The 21,203-nt window shown below is 47.9% G+C and overlaps 1 protein-coding gene across 3 annotated transcripts in view; it reads left to right on the top strand.

Moving 5' to 3' along the window:
- The window catches only part of FAM3D (FAM3 metabolism regulating signaling molecule D), a 279,642-nt gene that overhangs the window by 220,567 nt on the left and 37,872 nt on the right, over positions 1-21,203 (top strand). For all 3 annotated transcript variants that reach the window (XM_063940890.1, XM_063940891.1, XM_063940892.1), the window contains one exon: positions 16,306-16,364. In XM_063940890.1, coding sequence (XP_063796960.1) covers positions 16,306-16,364 — 59 coding nt within the window. The remainder of the gene's footprint in view (positions 1-16,305; positions 16,365-21,203) is intronic.

The following is a 21,203-nucleotide window of genomic DNA, read 5'->3' as shown; positions in this document are numbered from 1 at the left end:
ATATTTTGACCTTGTTGGGATTTCGATTGTACTGCAGGTATTTCATACTAAACACGTTTATGTTTATGTGTTGCATAGACACATTGACAGGGATGTTTTAATGTCTGAGGGGGCCCATAACCAGTGGGCTCCCTCTTTGAGCAGAGCCCCCCTCCACACCTTACTTTGTGCTGGCAAGCAAGTCCCCTCTCTTCTGCGATGCCACCTTCCCTGTGATAGTCTGGAAGATGGAGCATGAGGACAAGAGAGCAATTGCTCTTTGCTTTCACTGCATGACTCAATCTTTCCTAAGATGTCACTGGGAAGATGGCGCCATGAAGGAGGAGGGACCCGCTGGCCCATTCAACATAAGTATATTCTGGGTGCAGGCCCCCCCCCTGAACCCACGGGGCCTGTGTGTACCACACATCATGCATCTATTCAAAATATGTGCATAGAATATTATGTATACTTTATGTATTTGTATTTACAACCGGGCATGTGGCCAGAGCTAAATAAAGGCTATAGCTTCAGTATAAACTGCTATAATAGAAGCACGTCACACCCTGGTCTCCTATAATTTCATTTAGTATGAGCAAGAGTGTAAAAAGAAATACCAGCCTATGTAGCTAGAAGCCTATAGATACATGTATCAATGGCAAAGTGGACATGACTGAGTTGGGAATAAATAAATAAATAAATAGCAAGTAAGGCCTGGGCCTGTTGGAGGTCCTGCTGCCCCTTCCTTTCTGCTTTGATGTAGACAACGCCGGCATGGAGTGGAGAGAGAGAGAGAGGACACTGCTCGGCGGCAGCCTCTCTCTCCCCCCCCCAGCACGGCACACACTGCTGTGTACTGCCCAGATTCAGATTTAGACCTCATGGGGCCCTAAGCGAAATACCGATTTGGGGCCCCCCTACCTCAAACAATCCATAGCACTATATTTTTGTTCTGACTTATGCCCCCTTACATTACAGATGGAGTTCCGTCTGTGCCTGGGCCTATCACCGCGTCTGGGGCGCGCACGTGTCCGTGACATGCACGCGCCCCATTCACTGGAATTAGAGCGTCTGGGTGCACTCCCGGCGGGGCTAAGCGGCGACCAATCAGACAGAGAGTGCCCCATAGAGGTACTGTGCCCCACGGCGCGCGCGCCAAAAAAAAATGGGTGTGGCCAATTAAAATGGGACGTGAAACACAGACATATGCCCCCAATAGTGCAGTGCCAGATCCACAATTGCCCACACAGTGCCAGATCCACAATTGACCCCACAGTGCCAGGTATACAAATACCCCCACAGTGCCAGGTATACAAATGCTCCCACAGTGCCAGGTATACAAATACTCCCACAGTGCCAGGTATACAAATGCCCCCACAGTGCCAGATCCACAATTGCCCCCACAGTGTCAGATCCACAATTGCCCCCACAGTGTCAGGTAATACCTGACACTGTGGGGGCAATTGTGGATCTGACACTGTGGGGGCAATTGTATACCTGACAGGTATACAAATGCCCACACAGTGCCAGGTATACAAATGCCCCCACAGTGCCAGGTAAACAATTGCCCCCACAGTGCCAGGTAAACAATTGCCCCCACAGTGCCAGCCAATTGCCCCCACAGTGCCAGGTATACAATTGCCCCCACAGCAGCCAGTGCTGCAGCTGCTTACCACTGCTGCTGCTGCTCCTCCTCCGGGCTCCGGCTGTGAGGGACAGGTGAGTCAGGAGAGGAGAGCACCCACCAGCGCGGCTGTGTCTGGCGCGGCGGTGTATAGCGGACTTCGTTCAAACCAGCCGCCGGTTCGTGAGCCAATCAGAGCTCGCGGACCGGCGGCTTCTGATTGGCTGCCGGTCTGCGAGCTCCGATTGACTCACGAACCGGCGGCTGGTTTGAAGTCCACTATACGCTGCCGCGCCAGACACAGCCGCGCTGGCGGGCGCTCTCCTCTCCTGACAGCCGAGACACGCTGCCGCCGGACTGAGCGGCAGCGTGTCTTAGTGACACAAGCGGTGACCCGGCAACCACTTAGGTTGCCTAGCGGCAAATCCGCCACTGGTACTGCCCTGGGGAGAGAGGCAGTTGTAGCTCTCTCCACTCTCTCCCTGCTTGATGTGTGGGAGGTGGTGGGGTTCGGTGAGTGATTGCACCCGTCACCCACAGCAGCCACGCCCACGGACACGAATAGGCTGAAGTGATCACAAGCGCTGAGTAGGTTCAGAGCTACTCTGAAACTGCACAAACTGTTTTTGTAGAGCTCGGCTGCACAAACGTTCGCACTTCTGCTAAGCTAAAATACACTCCCCAGTGGTCGTCGGCATAGCGTTTGCTCGGCTGCTAAAACTAGCTAGCGAGCGATCAACTCGGAATGACCCCCTATATGCAGGGAGGGGGGAGAATATGTACTGGGAGGGGAGTGGACTATATGCAAGGGGGGAGGGGAGACTGTGCTGGTAGGGGAGAGGACTATATGTAGAGGGGGAAGACTGTGCTGGGAGGGGAGAGGACTATATGCAAAGGGGGAAGACTGTGCTGGGAGGGGAGAGGACTATATGCAAAGGGGGAGACTCTGTGCTGGGAGGGGAGAGGACTATATGCAGGGAGGGGGGAGACTCTGTGCTGGGAGGGGAGAGGACTATATGTAGAGGGAGCGACTATGTGCTGGGAGGGGAGAGGACTATATGCAAAGGGGGAGACTCTGTGCTGGGAGGGGAGAGGACTATATGCAGGGAGGGGGGGAGACTGTGCTGGGAGGGGAGAGGACTATATGTAGAGGGGGGGAGACTCTGTGCTGTGAGGGGAGAGGACTAAATGCAGGGGGGGGACTGTGCTGGGAGGGGAGAGGACTATATGCAGGAAGGGGGGAGACTCTGTGCTGGGAGGGGAGAGGACTATATGCAGGGAGGGGGGAGACTCTGTGCTGGGAGGGGAGAGGACTATATGCAGGGAGGGGGAGACTCTGTGCTGGGAGGGGAGAGGACTATATGTAGAGGGGGGAGACTGTGCTGGGAGGGGAGAGGATTATATGTAGAGGGGGGAGACTCTGTGCTGGGAGGGCAGAGGAGTATATGCAGGGGGGGGGGGGGGACTCTGTGCTAGGAGGGGAGAGGACTATATGCAGGAAGGGGGGAGACTCTGTGCTGGGAGGGGAGAGGACTATGGGGGTCATTCTGAAATGTTCGTACGCTGCAATTTTTCACAGCCGTGCGAATGGGTCAGAACTGCGCATGCGTGCGGGCGGCAATGTGCAGGCGTGTTGCTGCCCGGCGACAAAATGGACGAAGAAAGTGTTCGCAGCGGCGAATGCTAGAAGATTGTCAGGAAGAGGCCTACCGGGGGTGTCTACTCACCGTTTTGATGGCGTGTCCAGTAGAGATGAGCGCCGGAAATTTTTCGGGTTTTGTGTTTTGGTTTTGGGTTCGGTTCCGCGGCCGTGTTTTGGGTTCGACCGCGTTTTGGCAAAACCTCACCGAATTTTTTTTGTCGGATTCGGGTGTGTTTTGGATTCGGGTGTTTTTTTCAAAAAACCCTAAAAAACAGCTTAAATCATAGAATTTGGGGGTAATTTTGATCCCAAAGTATTATTAACCTCAAAAAACATAATTTACACTCATTTTCAGCCTATTCTGAACACATCACACCTCACAATATTATTTTTAGTCCTAAAATTTGCACCGAGGTCGCTGTGTGAGTAAGATAAGCGACCCTAGTGGCCGACACAAACACCGGGCCCATCTAGGAGTGGCACTGCAGTGTCACGCAGGATGTCCCTTCCAAAAAACCCTCCCCAAACAGCACATGACGCAAAGAAAAAAAGAGGCGCAATGAGGTAGCTGTGTGAGTAAGATTAGCGACCCTAGTGGCCGACACAAACACCGGGCCCATCTAGGAGTGGCACTGCAGTGTCACGCAGGATGTCCCTTCCAAAAAACCCTCCCCAAACAGCACATGACGCAAAGAAAAAAAGAGGCGCAATGAGGTAGCTGACTGTGTGAGAAAGATAAGCGACCCTTGTGGCCGACACAAACACCGGGCCCATCTAGGAGTGGCTCTGCAGTGTCACGCAGGATGGCCCTTCCAAAAAACCCTCCCCAAACAGCACATGACGCAAAGAAAAAAAGAGGCGCAATGAGGTAGCTGACTGTGTGAGTAAGATTAGCGACCCTAGTGGCCGACACAAACACCGGGCACATCTAGGAGTGGCACTGCAGTGTCACGCAGGATGTCCCTTCCAAAAAACCCTCCCCAAACAGCACATGACGCAAAGAAAAAAAGAGGCGCAATGAGGTAGCTGACTGTGTGAGAAAGATAAGCGACCCTAGTGGCCGACACAAACACCGGGCCCATCTAGGAGTGGCTCTGCAGTGTCACGCAGGATGGCCCTTCCAAAAAACCCTCCCCAAACAGCACATGACGCAAAGAAAAAAAGAGGCGCAATGAGGTAGCTGACTGTGTGAGTAAGATTAGCGACCCTAGTGGCCGACACAAACACCGGGCACATCTAGGAGTGGCACTGCAGTGTCACGCAGGATGTCCCTTCCAAAAAACCCTCCCCAAACAGCACATGACGCAAAGAAAAAAAGAGGCGCAATGAGGTAGCTGTGTGAGTAAGATTAGCGACCCTAGTGGCCGACACAAACACCGGGCCCATCTAGGAGTGGCACTGCAGTGTCACGCAGGATGTCCCTTCCAAAAAACCCTCCCCAATCAGCACATGATGCAAAGAAAAAGAAAAGAAAAAAGAGGTGCAAGATGGAATTATCCTTGGGCCCTCCCACCCACCCTTATGTTGTATAAACAAAACAGGACATGCACACTTTAACCAACCCATCATTTCAGTGACAGGGTCTGCCACACGACTGTGACTGATATGACGGGTTGGTTTGGACCCCCCCCAAAAAAGAAGCAATTAATCTCTCCTTGCACAAACTGGCTCTACAGAGGCAAGATGTCCACCTCATCTTCACCCTCCGATATATCACCGTGTACATCCCCCTCCTCACAGATTATCAATTCGTCCCCACTGGAATCCACCATCTCAGCTCCCTGTGTACTTTGTGGAGGCAATTGCTGCTGGTCAATGTCTCCGCGGAGGAATTGATTATAATTCATTTTAATGAACATCATCTTCTCCACATTTTCTGGATGTAACCTCGTACGCCGATTGCTGACAAGGTGAGCGGCGGCACTAAACACTCTTTCGGAGTACACACTTGTGGGAGGGCAACTTAGGTAGAATAAAGCCAGTTTGTGCAAGGGCCTCCAAATTGCCTCTTTTTCCTGCCAGTATAAGTACGGACTGTGTGACGTGCCTACTTGGATGCGGTCACTCATATAATCCTCCACCATTCTATCAATGTTGAGAGAATCATATGCAGTGACAGTAGACGACATGTCCGTAATCGTTGTCAGGTCCTTCAGTCCGGACCAGATGTCAGCATCAGCAGTCGCTCCAGACTGCCCTGCATCACCGCCAGCGGGTGGGCTCGGAATTCTGAGCCTTTTCCTCGCACCCCCAGTTGCGGGAGAATGTGAAGGAGGAGATGTTGACAGGTCGCGTTCCGCTTGACTTGACAATTTTGTCACCAGCAGGTCTTTCAACCCCAGCAGACCTGTGTCTGCCGGAAAGAGAGATCCAAGGTAGGCTTTAAATCTAGGATCGAGCACGGTGGCCAAAATGTAGTGCTCTGATTTCAACAGATTGACCACCCGTGAATCCTTGTTAAGCGAATTAAGGGCTGCATCCACAAGTCCCACATGCCTAGCGGAATCGCTCCGTGTTAGCTCCTTCTTCAATGCCTCCAGCTTCTTCTGCAAAAGCCTGATGAGGGGAATGACCTGACTCAGGCTGGCAGTGTCTGAACTGACTTCACGTGTGGCAAGTTCAAAGGGCATCAGAACCTTGCACAACGTTGAAATCATTCTCCACTGCACTTGAGACAGGTGCATTCCACCTACTATATCGTGCTCAATTGTATAGGCTTGAATGGCCTTTTGCTGCTCCTCCAACCTCTGAAGCATATAGAGGGTTGAATTCCACCTCGTTACCACTTCTTGCTTCAGATGATGGCAGGGCAGGTTCAGTAGTTTTTGGTGGTGCTCCAGTTTTCTGTACGTGGTGCCTGTACGCCGAAAGTGTCCCGCAATTCTTCTGGCCACCGACAGCATCTCTTGCACGCCCCTGTCGTTTTTTAAAAAATTCTGCACCACCAAATTCAAGGTATGTGCAAAACATGGGACGTGCTGGAATTGGCCCAGATTTAATGCACACACAATATTGCTGGCGTTGTCCGATGCCACAAATCCACAGGAGAGTCCAATTGGGGTAAGCCATTCCGCGATGATCTTCCTCAGTTGCCGTAAGAGGTTTTCAGCTGTGTGCGTATTCTGGAAAGCGGTGATACAAAGCGTAGCCTGCCTAGGAAAGAGTTGGCGTTTGCGAGATGCTGCTACTGGTGCCGCCGCTGCTGTTCTTGCGGCGGGAGTCCATACATCTACCCAGTGGGCTGTCACAGTCATATAGTCCTGACCCTGCCCTGCTCCACTTGTCCACATGTCCGTGGTTAAGTGGACATTGGGTACAGCTGCATTTTTTAGGACACTGGTGACTCTTTTTCTGAGGTCTGTGTACATTTTCGGTATCGCCTGCCTAGAGAAATGGAACCTAGATGGTATTTGGTACCGGGGACACAGTACCTCCAACAAGTCTCTAGTTGGCTCTGCAGTAATGATGGATACCGGAACCACGTTTCTCACCACCCAGGATGCCAAGGCCTCAGTTATCCGCTTTGCAGTAGGATGACTGCTGTGATATTTCATCTTCCTCGCAAAGGACTGTTGAACAGTCAATTGCTTACTGGAAGTAGTACAAGTGGGCTTACGACTTCCCCTCTGGGATGACCATCGACTCCCAGCGGCAACAACAGCAGCGCCAGCAGCAGTAGGCGTTACACGCAAGGATGCATCGGAGGAATCCCAGGCAGGAGAGGACTCGTCAGACTTGCCAGTGACATGGCCTGCAGGACTATTGGCATTCCTGGGGAAGGAGGAAATTGACACTGAGGGAGTTGGTGGGGTGGTTTGCGTGAGCTTGGTTACAAGAGGAAGGGATTTACTGGTCAGTGGACTGCTTCCGCTGTCACCCAAAGTTTTTGAACTTGTCACTGACTTATTATGAATGCGCTGCAGGTGACGTATAAGGGAGGATGTTCCGAGGTGGTTAACGTCCTTACCCCTACTTATTACAGCTTGACAAAGGGAACACACGGCTTGACACCTGTTGTCCGCATTTCTGGTGAAATACCTCCACACCGAAGAGCTGATTTTTTTGGTATTTTCACCTGGCATGTCAACGGCCATATTCCTCCCACGGACAACAGGTGTCTCCCCGGGTGCCTGACTTAAACAAACCACCTCACCATCAGAATCCTCCTGGTCAATTTCCTCCCCAGCGCCAGCAACACCCATATCCTCCTCATCCTGGTGTACTTCAACACTGACATCTTCAATCTGACTATCAGGAACTGGACTGCGGGTGCTCCTTCCAGCACTTGCAGGGGGCGTGCAAATGGTGGAAGGCGCATGCTCTTCACGTCCAGTGTTGGGAAGGTCAGGCATCGCAAACGACACAATTGGACTCTCCTTGTGGATTTGGGATTTCAAAGAACGCACAGTTCTTTGCGGTGCTTTTGCCAGCTTGAGTCTTTTCAGTTTTCTAGCGAGAGGCTGAGTGCTTCCATCCTCATGTGAAGCTGAACCACTAGCCATGAACATAGGCCAGGGCCTCAGCCGTTCCTTGCCACTCCGTGTGGTAAATGGCATATTGGCAAGTTTACGCTTCTCCTCCGACAATTTTATTTTAGGTTTTGGAGTCCTTTTTTTTCTGATATTTGGTGTTTTGGATTTGACATGCTCTGTACTATGACATTGGGCATCGGCCTTGGCAGACGACGTTGCTGGCATTTCATCGTCTCGGCCATGACTAGTGGCAGCAGCTTCAGCACGAGGTGGAAGTGGATCTTGATCTTTCCCTAATTTTGGAACCTCAACTTTTTTGTTCTCCATATTTTATAGGCAGAACTAAAAGGCACCTCAGGTAAACAATGGAGATGGATGGATTGGATACTAGTATACAATTATGGACGGACTGCCACGGTTAGGTGGTATAAAAAAACCACGGTTAGGTGGTATATATTATAATAATAATACAATTATGGATGGACGGACTGCCTGCCGACTGCCGACACAGAGGTAGCCACAGCCGTGAACTACCGCACTGTACACTGGTTGATAAAGAGATAGTAGTATACTCGTAACAACTAGTATGACACTATGACGGTATAAAGAATTAAAAAAAAACCACGGTTAGGTGGTATATATTATAATAATAATACAATTATGGATGGACGGACTGCCTGCCGACTGCCGACACAGAGGTAGCCACAGCCGTGAACTACCGCACTGTACACTGGTTGATAAAGAGATAGTAGTATACTCGTAACAACTAGTATGACACTATGACGACGGTATAAAGAAAGAAAAAAAAATACCACGGTTAGGTGGTATATATTGTAATACAATTATGGATGGACGGACTGCCTGCCGAGTTCCGACTGCCGACACAGAGGTAGCCACAGCCGTGAACTACCGCACTGTACTGTGTCTGCTGCTAATATAGACTGGTTGATAAAGAGATAGTATACAATACATACAACAATATACTACTATACTGGTGGTCAGGCACTGGTCACCACTAGTCACACTGGCAGTGGCACTCCTGCAGCAAAAGTGTGCACTGTTTAATTTTAAATTAATATAATATTATGTACTCCTGGGGGCTCCTGCTATAACAACCTGCAGTGCTCCCCAGTCTCCCCCACAATTATTATAAGCTTTGCCTTTTATACATTGATGTGCAGCACACTGGGCTGAGCTGAGTGCACACAGACTGAGTCACACTGTGTGACTGGCTGCTGCTGTGTATCGTTTTTTTTCAGGCAGAGAACGGATATAGCAGAGAACGGATATATATTAAAATAAATAAAAGTTAACTAACAACAACTGCACTGGTCACTGTGGTAAACTCTGTCTGACTCTGCACAATCTCTCTCTCTCTTCTAATCTAATTTCTAATGGAGAGGACGCCAGCCACGTCCTCTCCCTATCAATCTCAATGCACGTGTGAAAATGGCGGCGACGCGCGGCTCCTTATATAGAATCCGAGTCTCGCGAGAATCCGACAGCGTCATGATGACGTTCGGGCGCGCTCGGGTTAACCGAGCAAGGCGGGAGGATCCGAGTCTGCTCGGACCCGTGAAAAAAACATGAAGTTCGTGCGGGTTCGGTTTCAGAGAAACCGAACCCGCTCATCTCTAGTGTCCAGGTGAACGCAGTCATGTCCAGCCGTCTCCAGGGAGGGATCCTGACGTCAGCTCCGGACAAGAACATCGCAGCGGGTGAGTAAGTCCTGAGCTGTGCAGAAACTGCACAAACTTTTGATTGTGCAGATCTCTGCAAAGCGGTTCACAGCCCTGCACAGCGAATTCCCCCTCCCCTGTAGGCGGTGACTACCTGATCGCAGCAGTGTTAAAAGTAGCCTGCTAACGATCAGGTTGGAATCACCCCCTATATGCAGGGAGGGGAGAGGACTATATGCAGGGAGGGGAGAGGACTATATGCAGGGAGGGGGGAGACCATGACTATGTGCAGGGAGGGGGGAGACCATGGCTATGTGCAGGGAGGGGGGAGACCATGGCTATGTGCAGGGAGGGGGGAGACCATGGGACCATGGCTATGTGCGGGGAGGGGGGAGACCATGGCTATGTGCGGGGAGGGTGGAGACCATAGCTATGTGCTCGGAGGGGGATGGGGGCTACGGCTATGTGCTGGGAGGGGTGGAGACTATGGCTATGTGCTGGGAGGGGAATGGAGATTACAGCTATGTGCTGGGAAGAGGAGAGGACTACGGCTATGTGCTGGGAAGAGGAGGAGGAGGGGGACTACGGCTATGTGCTGGGAGGGGGTGGGGACTACGGCTATGTGCTGGGGACAGGAGGTTATCTACCCATTGGCCAGGATGGCACTCACCAGGTGCACTGGCCGAGGAGGGGGCGCTGCCTGGTGGTGCCACCCTTGGCCAGGGAGTGGAATCACTTAGTAGTGGCAGTGCCTGGGCTTGTGGTTCGCACAGCAACCAAGAGATGGTGCTGGTGTTCGGCACCACAATGCACCACAGTGAAGAAAATCAAAATAAACTACTAGAATGCTATTCTTAATATATCACAACATCACCACTACTAGGTAGTGCGCAGAGATACCTTTTCACTGCGATTAATATTTGATTATACCCCCTGACTGTGGGTGGCATCGCTGGGCAGTGCCCCTCCTTGGCCGAGCCAGGCACTGCTGATTTCTCCACAGTGTGACAAGGATTACTGTGTGGGCATGATGTGTAAGGGGCACTAGTGTGTGACATACTGTGTATAAGGGGTACTACTGTGTAATGTAATTTGAATTGGGAGTACTATTGTGTGGTTATGCCCCTTTCCCACAAGATCATGCCCCTTTTTTGCACATGCAACTTCCATATTTCAAATATGGGGGGGGCGCCAGTCCCTTACTTTGCCAGGGGCGCCCGGTCCCCTAGATACACCTCTGTACACAAGTAGTGTATAATGTATCAAGGTAGGACATATTTTATCTACAATGTCTAATACCTCAAATGGAAGAACAGAAAACTGATTTTTCTTAGGTAGGTATAATAGTATTGCTTTTACCAGAAGATGTAATATTTCAGGCTCATCAAAAGTAAATCTTTGTATCCAGAAATACAAAATCAGGCAATGTCTTACCCAATCATATGAACCTTTTGTTTTGGTGTCCATTATCCTCCCCGGAGACAGCCTTTTTACATCTAACATACTATGTCCACCTCCACTCTCTTACAAGTCCTTCACTGGCTCCTCTTCCTCACTCACTAGCAAATCTATCACCCATTCCTCTCCCATTTAGTTATCTGCAGGGCCGTCTTTTAATATGGGTTCAATGGGCTCTTGCCCAAGGGCCCCAAGAGTATAAGGGCCCAACGCTGATAGCTGAGTGTCCCCTCTTTCCAGGGGTGCCAGATTTTTTAAAATCGGCCCTGGGGAACCGGAGATATCCGACTTGAAAGCAGTGGTCCCCATCCAAGCCTGTTAATTACTCTTCCCAGACAGATATCTCAGGTTCCGTCTGACTTAGAGTTTTTTCTGAGGGTATATTCCAAAAGCTGGGACTCTCCCCTTTTGGTGGACACTGGCAGCTTGTCTCTACTATGCCCAGAACCAGAGATATCAGCCTTCAAGTATCTGGGTCCTGCTTCAGCTCCACACGCTTAATATTTATATTTTCGTTGGTGAATTACTCTGGCTCCTGAGCTCAGATCCCTAAGTCCCCAGTACCTCCAGAAAGGTGGGACTCTAGTATTTTCAGGAACTTGAGATATCTGCAGTCAAGCAAGCTGCTCTCCCACCGGAAAATGATAAATATTAAGCCCACTCCATTATACATCCTTCCCTACATATTAAACACCCCCTACCACCCCGGAAGTCATGTACCAGGGCTTCTTCATTCAGCCCAATGCCCCCTTCTATGGTTTAGCCCCATCTGTGCAGTAAAGGAGTAATTAGCAGAAATTACTGCTCCAGGTCCTACATGCTGAGCGGAAGATATAACACTCCCTACCGCCCGCGGGACATTAGCTGCATCTGATAGCACACCCAACCCCTACCGCTGGAGGATGGGTAGGGGGCCCAGTGCATTGCTGTGCCCAGGGGCCTACACTGCTGTTAAGATGGCCCTGCTTATCTGACCTTATCTACCTTTACACTCCCACCCTCCCTCTTTGCTCCACAAATACATGCTGCCTCTCCTGACAACTGATTACTTCCTCCCATTTGTGCCGCCAAGATTTTGGCCATGGTGCTCCCTACCTCTGGAATTCTCCACTTTCCCTATCAAACTCTTACCTCTCTACAAAACTTTAAATAGATTCTCAAGACCCACTTCATCAAATCCAGCCAGTCTACCCCTTCTGTGTCACCCCTGTCTGTCTGTCTGCCCCTCCCCTTAAGAATGTAAGCTCTAACGAGCAGGGCCCTCTTCACTCATGTGCTTTTCCCAGGATTTCTGAGATACCCGGGATTGGCTAGTAAAAAAAAAAAAAAAAGAAACACTCACCCTCCTCAGGTCCAGCTGTCAGTGGTGCTGTTGGCGGGTCCAAGTTGCAGACAACGGTGCTGTTGGCGGGTCAGGCAGGCGGCAAATCTGGGCGGACGGCGGCATGGCTTGCGCTCCGCAGCGTGACCTCTAACACCATGTCATGCTGTGTAGTGCGCACAGCCGGGGACAGGGGGAGCCAGGAAGTGTCTAAGCCATATGCTGAATCGGCTCATACGATGCCCGGCATTAAAAAAAAAGCATTGACCCGAATCCTGGGATTGGAAGCTCCAACTCCGAGATTAATCATGGCCAACGTTAGACCAAAATCCTGAGATCGGGATTAGTGGGATCCTGGGATTAGCCACCCTAGCTACAACTGTACCTACAGTAACTCTCGGTTTCTGCCACCCTGATGCTTCAGTGTCCTGTCCCCTGATGCAGAAAGGTTTATATACCATGTACTTGTCCTACATTGTCTTGTACTGTAAGTTGTTGTTTCCTTGTTTTGCTAGGCGCTGCAGAACCCCTGTAAGTAAAGAATAATAAAATTAATTTCGTTCAATATAAAAACATTAATGAAAACAAAAATGCTTAAATATTGTAGGCTCATCTGCAGAATCTTTTTCAAAGAGCTCAAAACCAATAATCTCCTGGGCTATCCAACAAACCGTCATCCACGTGGATAAAAACTGAAATGGCACAATAGTGTAACTGAGGAAAAAGTCCTACAGGAGTCCAAACAGAGTTTACAGTATCCAAAAAGGTGGTGACTTCAGTACAGGGCATAGTCCAGGGTGGCACCAAGGTGTTTCGTTTTTACTGACTTCCCCTTTGTCTTCATGATTTCATTGATTGCAAATTTATCTGTCACTTAATATTTCATGATGTCATACAAGTACGTGCCATACTTATAGTAGACGTGTGTTGTGCACTGTAGGTGATTAGGAATCTGGATGACAGATAGACAGTGTCTAGTTAGACAGTCAATAGACACCATTGGGGTCATTCCGAGTTGATCGCTCGCTAGCTAGTTTTAGCAGCCGTGCAAACACTATGCCGCCACCCACTGGGGAGTGTGTTTTACCTACTCAGCGCTTGCGATCACTTCAGCCTGTTCGCGTCCAGATTTGACGTCAAACACCCGCCCAGTGAACGCCCAGCCACCCCTGCGTTTTTTCAGACACGCCTGCATTTTTGCAAACACTCCCGGAAAACAGTCAGTTGACACCCAGAAACTCCCCCTTCCTTTCAATCTTCCTGCGGCCGTCAGTGCGACTGAAAACTTTGCTAGAACCTGTGCACAACCACAATGGGCTTTGTACCCGTACGTCGCGCGTGCGCATTGTGCTGCACACGCATGCGCAAAAATGCAGATTTTTAGCCTGATCGCTGCGAACAACGGCAGCTAGCGATCAACTCGGAATGACCCCCCATATGTTAGACAGACATTAGGTCGACATGAAAAAGGTAGAAAGTACAAATGGTCTACAGGGTCAAAAGGTCGACATGAAAATGGTCAACATACTGTAAAAAAGGTAGACATTTTTTTTTTACATGTTTTTGAACTATTTCATACCTTCTCTATACATGTCGGCATAGAGTTGGTTATAAACCTTGTGGCGAGCCTGAAGCGTGGCGAGCGAAGCCTTTCTACAATTCGAGGTCCCAGATGACAAAACTATCCACACAAACCACAAAAATGGCAAAAAAATAAAAATAAATGGTATCTACCTTTTTTGTGTTGACCTTTTGACCCTATCGACCTAATGTCTGTCTAACATGTGGTGTCTATCTATTGACTGTCTAACTAGAATCCCACACCCAGGTGATTATTTAGGGGGGGTAGGGGGGAATTTAGAAGTGGACGCTTTTGCTACAAATTTGCAAATGGATGATATTCGATAGGAAACATGGCACCTGACTGCGTCTGCAGGGGGTCTATCACCAATTCCCGATTCCGCGACGCAAATTCCCGATTCCGCTGGGCGGCCTTGCACTGTGCTGGGCACCCCCAAGCATGCGGTTTTATCGGTAGCAGTTTTTGCTAAAATTGCAAAAACTGCTACCACCTGTGAATGGGTTCAGTACGAAATCCTGCTGGACGGCATCCCGGCGGTCGGAATACTGACACCAGACTCCCGACCGGCAGAATATTCTTTCTTCATGGGTGTCGTGGACACCCACAGAGGGAGAATATGTCGGGATTGTGCCGGTTGGGATTCCGGGGTTGGTATTCCGACCGCCGGGATTCCGTCCGGTGGGATCTTGACCGCATCCCCTGTGAATAACCCCCCTCTATCTGGACTTTTTAAAGCGCTGCATTACAATGTTACAGGATGCCAGGACATGAAAGGTTACTGTTTACTTATTCTTTTGTATCAGTGGAAACATATGGTAAAATGTATTTCGGAGCCGCGTAGGGAATAATGTAAAGTGCAAGATAATAAGCACAAAACATGATTAGCTGTAATGCTATAAATTAATCAAAGCTGATGGTTTACACACAGCATCCTAACATTTCCTGCCTGGATGCACAAAGGAAGCTGTCTGCCTAGAACTTCATTTATAATCTATAGGCTACCATCTGTGCCTGCTGGTGATTACCATACCATATACTGTACATCTATATCACATTATTCTATTATTGCTCTATGTATACTAATGATGGTTGTTATTATTTCATTTATAAGATCCTTTGGGCTGGGACAGCTTTACCTTTTGTTTTAGATACAGGTTGAGTATCCCTTATCCAAAATGCTTGGGACGAGAGGTATTTTGGATATGGGATTTTTCCGTATTTTGGAATAATTGCATACCATAATGGGATATCATGGTGATGGGACCTAAATCTAAGCACAGAATGCATTTATGTTTCATATACACCTTATACACACAGCCTGAAGGTAATTTTAGCCAATATTTTTAATAACTTTGTGCATTAAACAAAGTGTGTGTACATTCACACAATTCATTTATGTTTCATATACACCTAATACACACAGCCTGAAGGTCATTTAATACAATATTTTTAATAACTGTGTATTAAACAAAGTTTGTGTACATTGAGCCATCAGAAAACAAAGGTTTCACTATCTCACTCTCACTCAAAAAAGTCCGTATTTCGGAATATTTGGATATGGGATACTCAACCTGTATCACTAGTTCCAATTTAACATTTTAATACTGTATGTATTACATATTTGTCTGCAGTAGCCAAATCACTTTTAGAACTCACTGTGACATCCTCCAAAAATCAGGCTGTAAACTATTGAGGTGACTGCTCCCAAGAAATTTACCTTTTGTTTCAGAGATCACTAGTTCCAATTTAATATTTTATAATGCGATTGATAGAGAGCCCAGGGGAAAATGTGTTTCTCAATTTCCTTATCCGTTAAGGTTGTGGATGGTCCAAGATAGTGCACAGGATCAAATTAGACACAAACTGCAGACTGTGCAATGGACAAGTAGCGCCAACCTTGCCTGTCTGTCAGTGGTGCAAATAGAAATATTTTCTTATGGGTACTGAGTGACGACAAATGGGCGTGGTCATGTGTTGTGATGGGGTGTGGCCACATGCTGCTAGTGGAAGTGGCCACATGACACATTCCCTTTTTGGTCATGGTCTTGTTGCTTTGTGGCACTTATAATTGTGGCAATGGCAAAGTGTGTGGCAGGTGGTACTGCGTACCCACTGCCAAATTCTTAAGGGTTCTCCGTACCCGAGCGTACCCACATACTTGCACCACTGCTGTCGGTGTAATTGGAAGATGATACACCACATGCACATGTGGATCTGGTCAGCATACCAGCGTTCGGAATGCCGGTAGTCAGAATCTTGAAACAGAATGAAACAGAGAACATTACACATGTGAGAGGTCTTGTCACCTTTCTTACTGAACCACCTATGTATATACAGCATTTATAAGCAGCAGAAACTGTGGATCGTTTGGCTAATGCCTTAGGATACGCAGAGCTCAATGTTGAGTTCAGCCTGGATTAGAAGGAGTACCTTTTTAAACTGTAGGCTCAGAAATTTCTAGTCCCCCCCTCCCCCCCACAACCATTGTTTGAACTTTGTACTCATATTACCAATATAATAATACATATATCTTCATTTACCATTTCAGCATAATGAGTGGTGTGAAAAACAACATTGGAAGAGGACTGAATATCGCCTTAGTGAATGGTAAGGAAAAGACAATGTTTGCCCCGCGGTGTGGTACTTAATCTTCCCTACCTGAAATATAAGATTTTGCCTTTTTTTTTTTTTTTTTTTTTTTAGAAACAACTGAAGCAGAAATCTAATATTATGACAGCCCAGCTGCTAGAGCAAATAATAGTTAGAGACTTTAAGGATAAAATACGAATATTCCCTTGAAATGTTCCCTTAGAAGGCAATTGGCGTAGTGACTCTTGGACATTTACTTGTGTCTCCAGGTTTGAATCCCGCTGTGACATTTTGTCTGCAGTAGACAAATCACTTTTATAACTCACTGTGACATCCTCCAAAAATCAGACTGTAAACCATAGTTGCCGACTTTTGGGCTGCTCTCTCCGGGAGAGAGCAGCCAGTTGGCTCAGCAGGGGGGCGGGCAGTGAGCTGATGTGAGGAGGGGGCTGCTGGATCGCGTCATGCAAGCCACGCCCCCACCGTGTAATGCCGCAATTACCGGCATTATACAGTGGGGGGTGTGGCTTGCATGACGCGATTCAACAAGAATCGTGTCACCGCCTGCCCGGACCGCTCACTTCACTCGCTAAGTGGGCAGACGGGCAGGGGGGACCCCTGTAATCGGGAGACTTGCCTGCTCTTCCGGGGGGCCGGGAGGGTCACCCGATTTTCGGGAGCCTCCCGGCCATTCCGGGAGGGTAGGCAAGTATGCTGTAAACTTTTGTGGTGACTGCTTCCAGGAAATTTGAGATTTACATGAAAAGCAGGGATGGTGAAAAGAGGAGGAGACTCCCATACAGTCTCCATGCGTACCCTTTACTCTCAGCTGTGCAGGTGAGTAGACTCTGGTACTGTACCAAGGTCTACTGCACATGCTCAGGTCTCCCGGAACTTGGCCCAAGAAAATGGTTGTACCCCTACAGTATTGTGCCAACCATGGGACTCCAGATAGGCGAGTATAGTACATTGGTACAGTTGTGCGGAGTGGGCCCCCTGTACCCATTACTTATATTCCACTGATTAAATAGTAACCCTATGGGCGGGATTCATTTAGCCGTGGTTAATTAATGTGGACTAAGTTATCTGCTGGGGCTATTCAATTATAGCCAACAGCAGCCCATAGGCTGGATGAGCCTTAGCAGGCTTAAACAGAAAACTGCGTTAATTATCCTGATTGCGGGTGCCTTGAAGCTGTTAACCACTAGCTCCAGGAACCAAACCCGAATTCTATGGGTTAACGCGTGGTAGCGGGTAATTTACTGCGTAAGGAAGAAGGGCTGCAATTGAATAGCATGGGCTTTAAAGCCCAAGGCTACCTTCCTTTTCCCGCATATAATTTACGCCCAGATTTATCAAGACTTGGAGAGTGATAAATTGTACGGTGATAAAGTATCAGTCAACCAGCTCCTAACTGCCATGTTACAGGCTGTGTTTGAAAAATGACAGTTAGGAGCTGATTGGTTGGCACTTTATCACTGTGCAATGTATTACTCTCCAAGGCTTGATAAATCTGGGCCTGAATCCAGTCCTATGCATACTAAAATCAGGTTCTAAATCCTAGGGGCCACTTTATCAATAGGTCCCCAGCTGTGGTGATCGGACTGAGTTTTGATGGTGTTTTTTGATACTGCAGCTAATGGTGGCGAGACAAAAATTCGATATTTACGCATGTAGTATAAAATCTTACTACATTCATAGCTACCCGGTTATACAGGCCCACGTGGTAAATGGTAACTTCCAGGTTCAGCAGGCCAGTGTCTACAGATGCGTAATGGAACTGAAGGCTCAGATTTACTTACAGCACGCTGTAAGCAATGATTGTAAAAACAGGTAAAATATATTTGAAAATGTTTAAACCCTCAGACATGGAAATAAATTGCATTATTTAAATAACCAAATAATGTCAGAAATAAAATCTTAATTATCTCCATCCTACGATGGCAATAACAGAAGAGATTATATAATTTTATTTATTTATTATCTATCTCTCTCAAACCAACATTTGTTAAATTGTCTTTCTATGCAAAGCGTGAGAAGCCATTATTGGAAAAAGCTGGTGGTTACTGCTGACAATTGCGGAGTTATTGCCAGCTCTAACCCTTGGTTGTATAGGACAAATCTGATTTAAAAAAAAAAAAAAACCTTATTACCCCCCAAAACACTTGTTTCAGTAGGCAATGGGGTTTTTTGCCCTTTGGTAAATCATACCCTTAGTTGGTGGGTATAAAGAAAAGTAATATGCAGAGCCAGATTAACAATGGGGATGGAGCTACATCTCCAGGACACGACATAAAAACAGGCCTATCATCATGACAGCATTATGATGATCAGCTGCCAAGCTGGTGCCACGATCTTCACTTACTACTCTCATGTTTCCTAGGTTTTGACTTACCCCTGCCATCTGTCCTGCAGGTCAGGATGTCATGCTTTGCTGAGTTTCTTGCTTGAGAAGTCTGCTCAGCATACAAGCTACAACACCTTCAGTTTAAGCACGAGACTGTGGTATTGTTTGCTGAATCTCCTTCCAGGCTGATTATTCACCTGAGAGCATACTTGTCTACCTGACCCTCTCCATGAGGGAGAAAATGCTCTGTTCCTGGACTTTCCTGGTAATGTATGATTGCCATCACCTGTGGTGAGCTAGTTAATTGATAAGAAAGGTGTTTCACCACAGGTGATGTCAATCATACATTACCCGGAAAGTCCAGGAACAGAGCATTTTCTCCCTCATGGAGAGGGTCAGGTAGGCAAGTATGCCTGAGAGATCTCCTGTGCGTGAAGTCTGCAGATTCCTGATTGCAGCAGTGTATTATTCCAATTAGCAGTGCTGTACCTGCACTGCAGAGATCTTGTGGATGCATTTACTCTCAGTACTTTTGAGCCTGCTGCTCCCTAAAGTGCACCTTGGTTCCTTCTGCGTGTACTTCATGAGTTTTCCCTCCACCACCGGGTGCTGGGTGCTGCCATATTGAATTCAGTCAGCCAACTGCTGAAACACCAATGACTTTCCAGACCTTCCTCATGTGACTCGTTTCACCAATCCCAGTGCACCTCAGGGGATAAAAGGGCAGCAGTAATTCCAGACAGGACCAGTACAGCATAGCTTCTCCTGAAGTCACAGCTCTGTGCTGAGCTTTCTGATATTTTGTTTCAGTCTGGTCACTTCATAGAAACAGAAAATAAGGTTTGTTGGCACTGAGCAGATCTGTGTGGGTTAACACCCTGGAATTAGCAGCCACCTGGTGAGAAGGTAGCCAGCCTCCTCAACCAATAAAGCAAATACAAACGAACACCAGGCCTGCGCTCAATTCCAAAGATGCTCCCAAATGTATATAAAAAACAGTTTATTTAAAATAACATCCCCAAAATTTTTTTGGGGGGATGTTATTTTAATAAACTGTTTTTTTATATACATTTGGTCACTTCATAGATTCTAGAACATAGATGTTCTAATTCATCTTTCCGGTTCCAATTCCTGTACAATAAAGTTTACCATTGTCCTTTACCTGTTCACGCCTATGGGCTCACCTCTACATAAGCATCTACATTCCAGTCCAAGTCCACTAATCAGCAGCCTCTGCTGTTCCTGACTGCTTCTTAGCTTCATGAGCAGAAGATGGATCAAGCCTCTTACCTTCCTCCATACTCTGTCTCTGATAACTCCAGCCACTGACGCCTTCCCCAGCTAAACCCAAACCTCAGGCATGACAGCTGGCCACATAGCCGTAAATCATAACTTTTAAAATAGTTTTTCCAGTTTTCTCACATAAGTTTGCATTTTTTTCTATTTCTATGTATTTATGGAGACGGTCAGTGGCGGAACTTCCGCCGGTACTGGCAGTGCAATGCATCGGGGCCCACGGCAATGAAGGGGCCCAGATGAGTCAGACTTCATTACACTGACTCATCTTTATTTTGTATTGCTGCACACGGCCGCAAGCAGTAACGAAGGAGGCAGAGAGAGCCCACTCCCCTCTCCTCCCATCCTCCTGCCCTCTCACAGACACGCTGATATTGCCGGGGTCCGACGTCATGCTCTATTGACCGACCCTGGCGTGAAAACTAAAGAGAGGAGAGAAGCCTCCCTGAGTCCATGACTGTCCCCAGGTAGCCGGCCCGGGTCACCTCCATCATGCTTCAGCCCTGGGTGTCACCTCCGTCATGCTGCCGGCCAGGGTCACTTTCATCACGCCTTCTACCCTTGCTTTGCCCCTACTGTGTCAGCCATGCGAGGACACCCTGCTGCAGTTAGCTTGTCTGTGCAAGTCGTGGACTGGGCACATTATTGCTTCATCGAACTACGCTCTCTCTTTTCATATCTCTCTCTCTCTTTTCATGCTTCTCCTCGTGCCTCTCTCTCTGTATCTCTTTCTCTTTTCAGGCCTCTCTCTTTTCATGTCTCTTTTCATGTGTGTCTCTCTCTTTTCGTGTCTTTCTTTTCATGCCTCTTTTTTAATTTCTCTACCTGTCTCTTTCTCATGTCTATCTCTCTCTCTCATGTCTATCTCTCTTCATGTCTCTTTTTCTATTTTCATGTCACTCTCTTTATATCTCTCTCTCTAGCTCTCCTTTTTTCTGTCTCTCTCCCTTTGTGTCTGTTTGTCTCCCTTTTTTTCTCTCTCTCCCCATGTCTATCTTCATTTTTCTGTCTCTTACACACACACACACACACACACACACACACACACACACACACACACGTTTTTCTTTTCAATGTTTCTTCATGTCTTTCTCTCTTTTTCTCTTCCTCTCCATGTCTGTCTCTCTCTCCCTTTTTCTTTGTCTCTCTCTCCATGTCTCTATCAAATTTCTGTCTTTCGCACACACATATATATATCACACACACGCACACAC

The sequence above is a fragment of the Pseudophryne corroboree genome, chromosome 9, assembly GCF_028390025.1.
Source record: "Pseudophryne corroboree isolate aPseCor3 chromosome 9, aPseCor3.hap2, whole genome shotgun sequence".
Taxonomy (NCBI): Eukaryota; Metazoa; Chordata; class Amphibia; order Anura; family Myobatrachidae; genus Pseudophryne; species Pseudophryne corroboree.
This window is presented reverse-complemented; position numbering and strand designations above follow the sequence as displayed.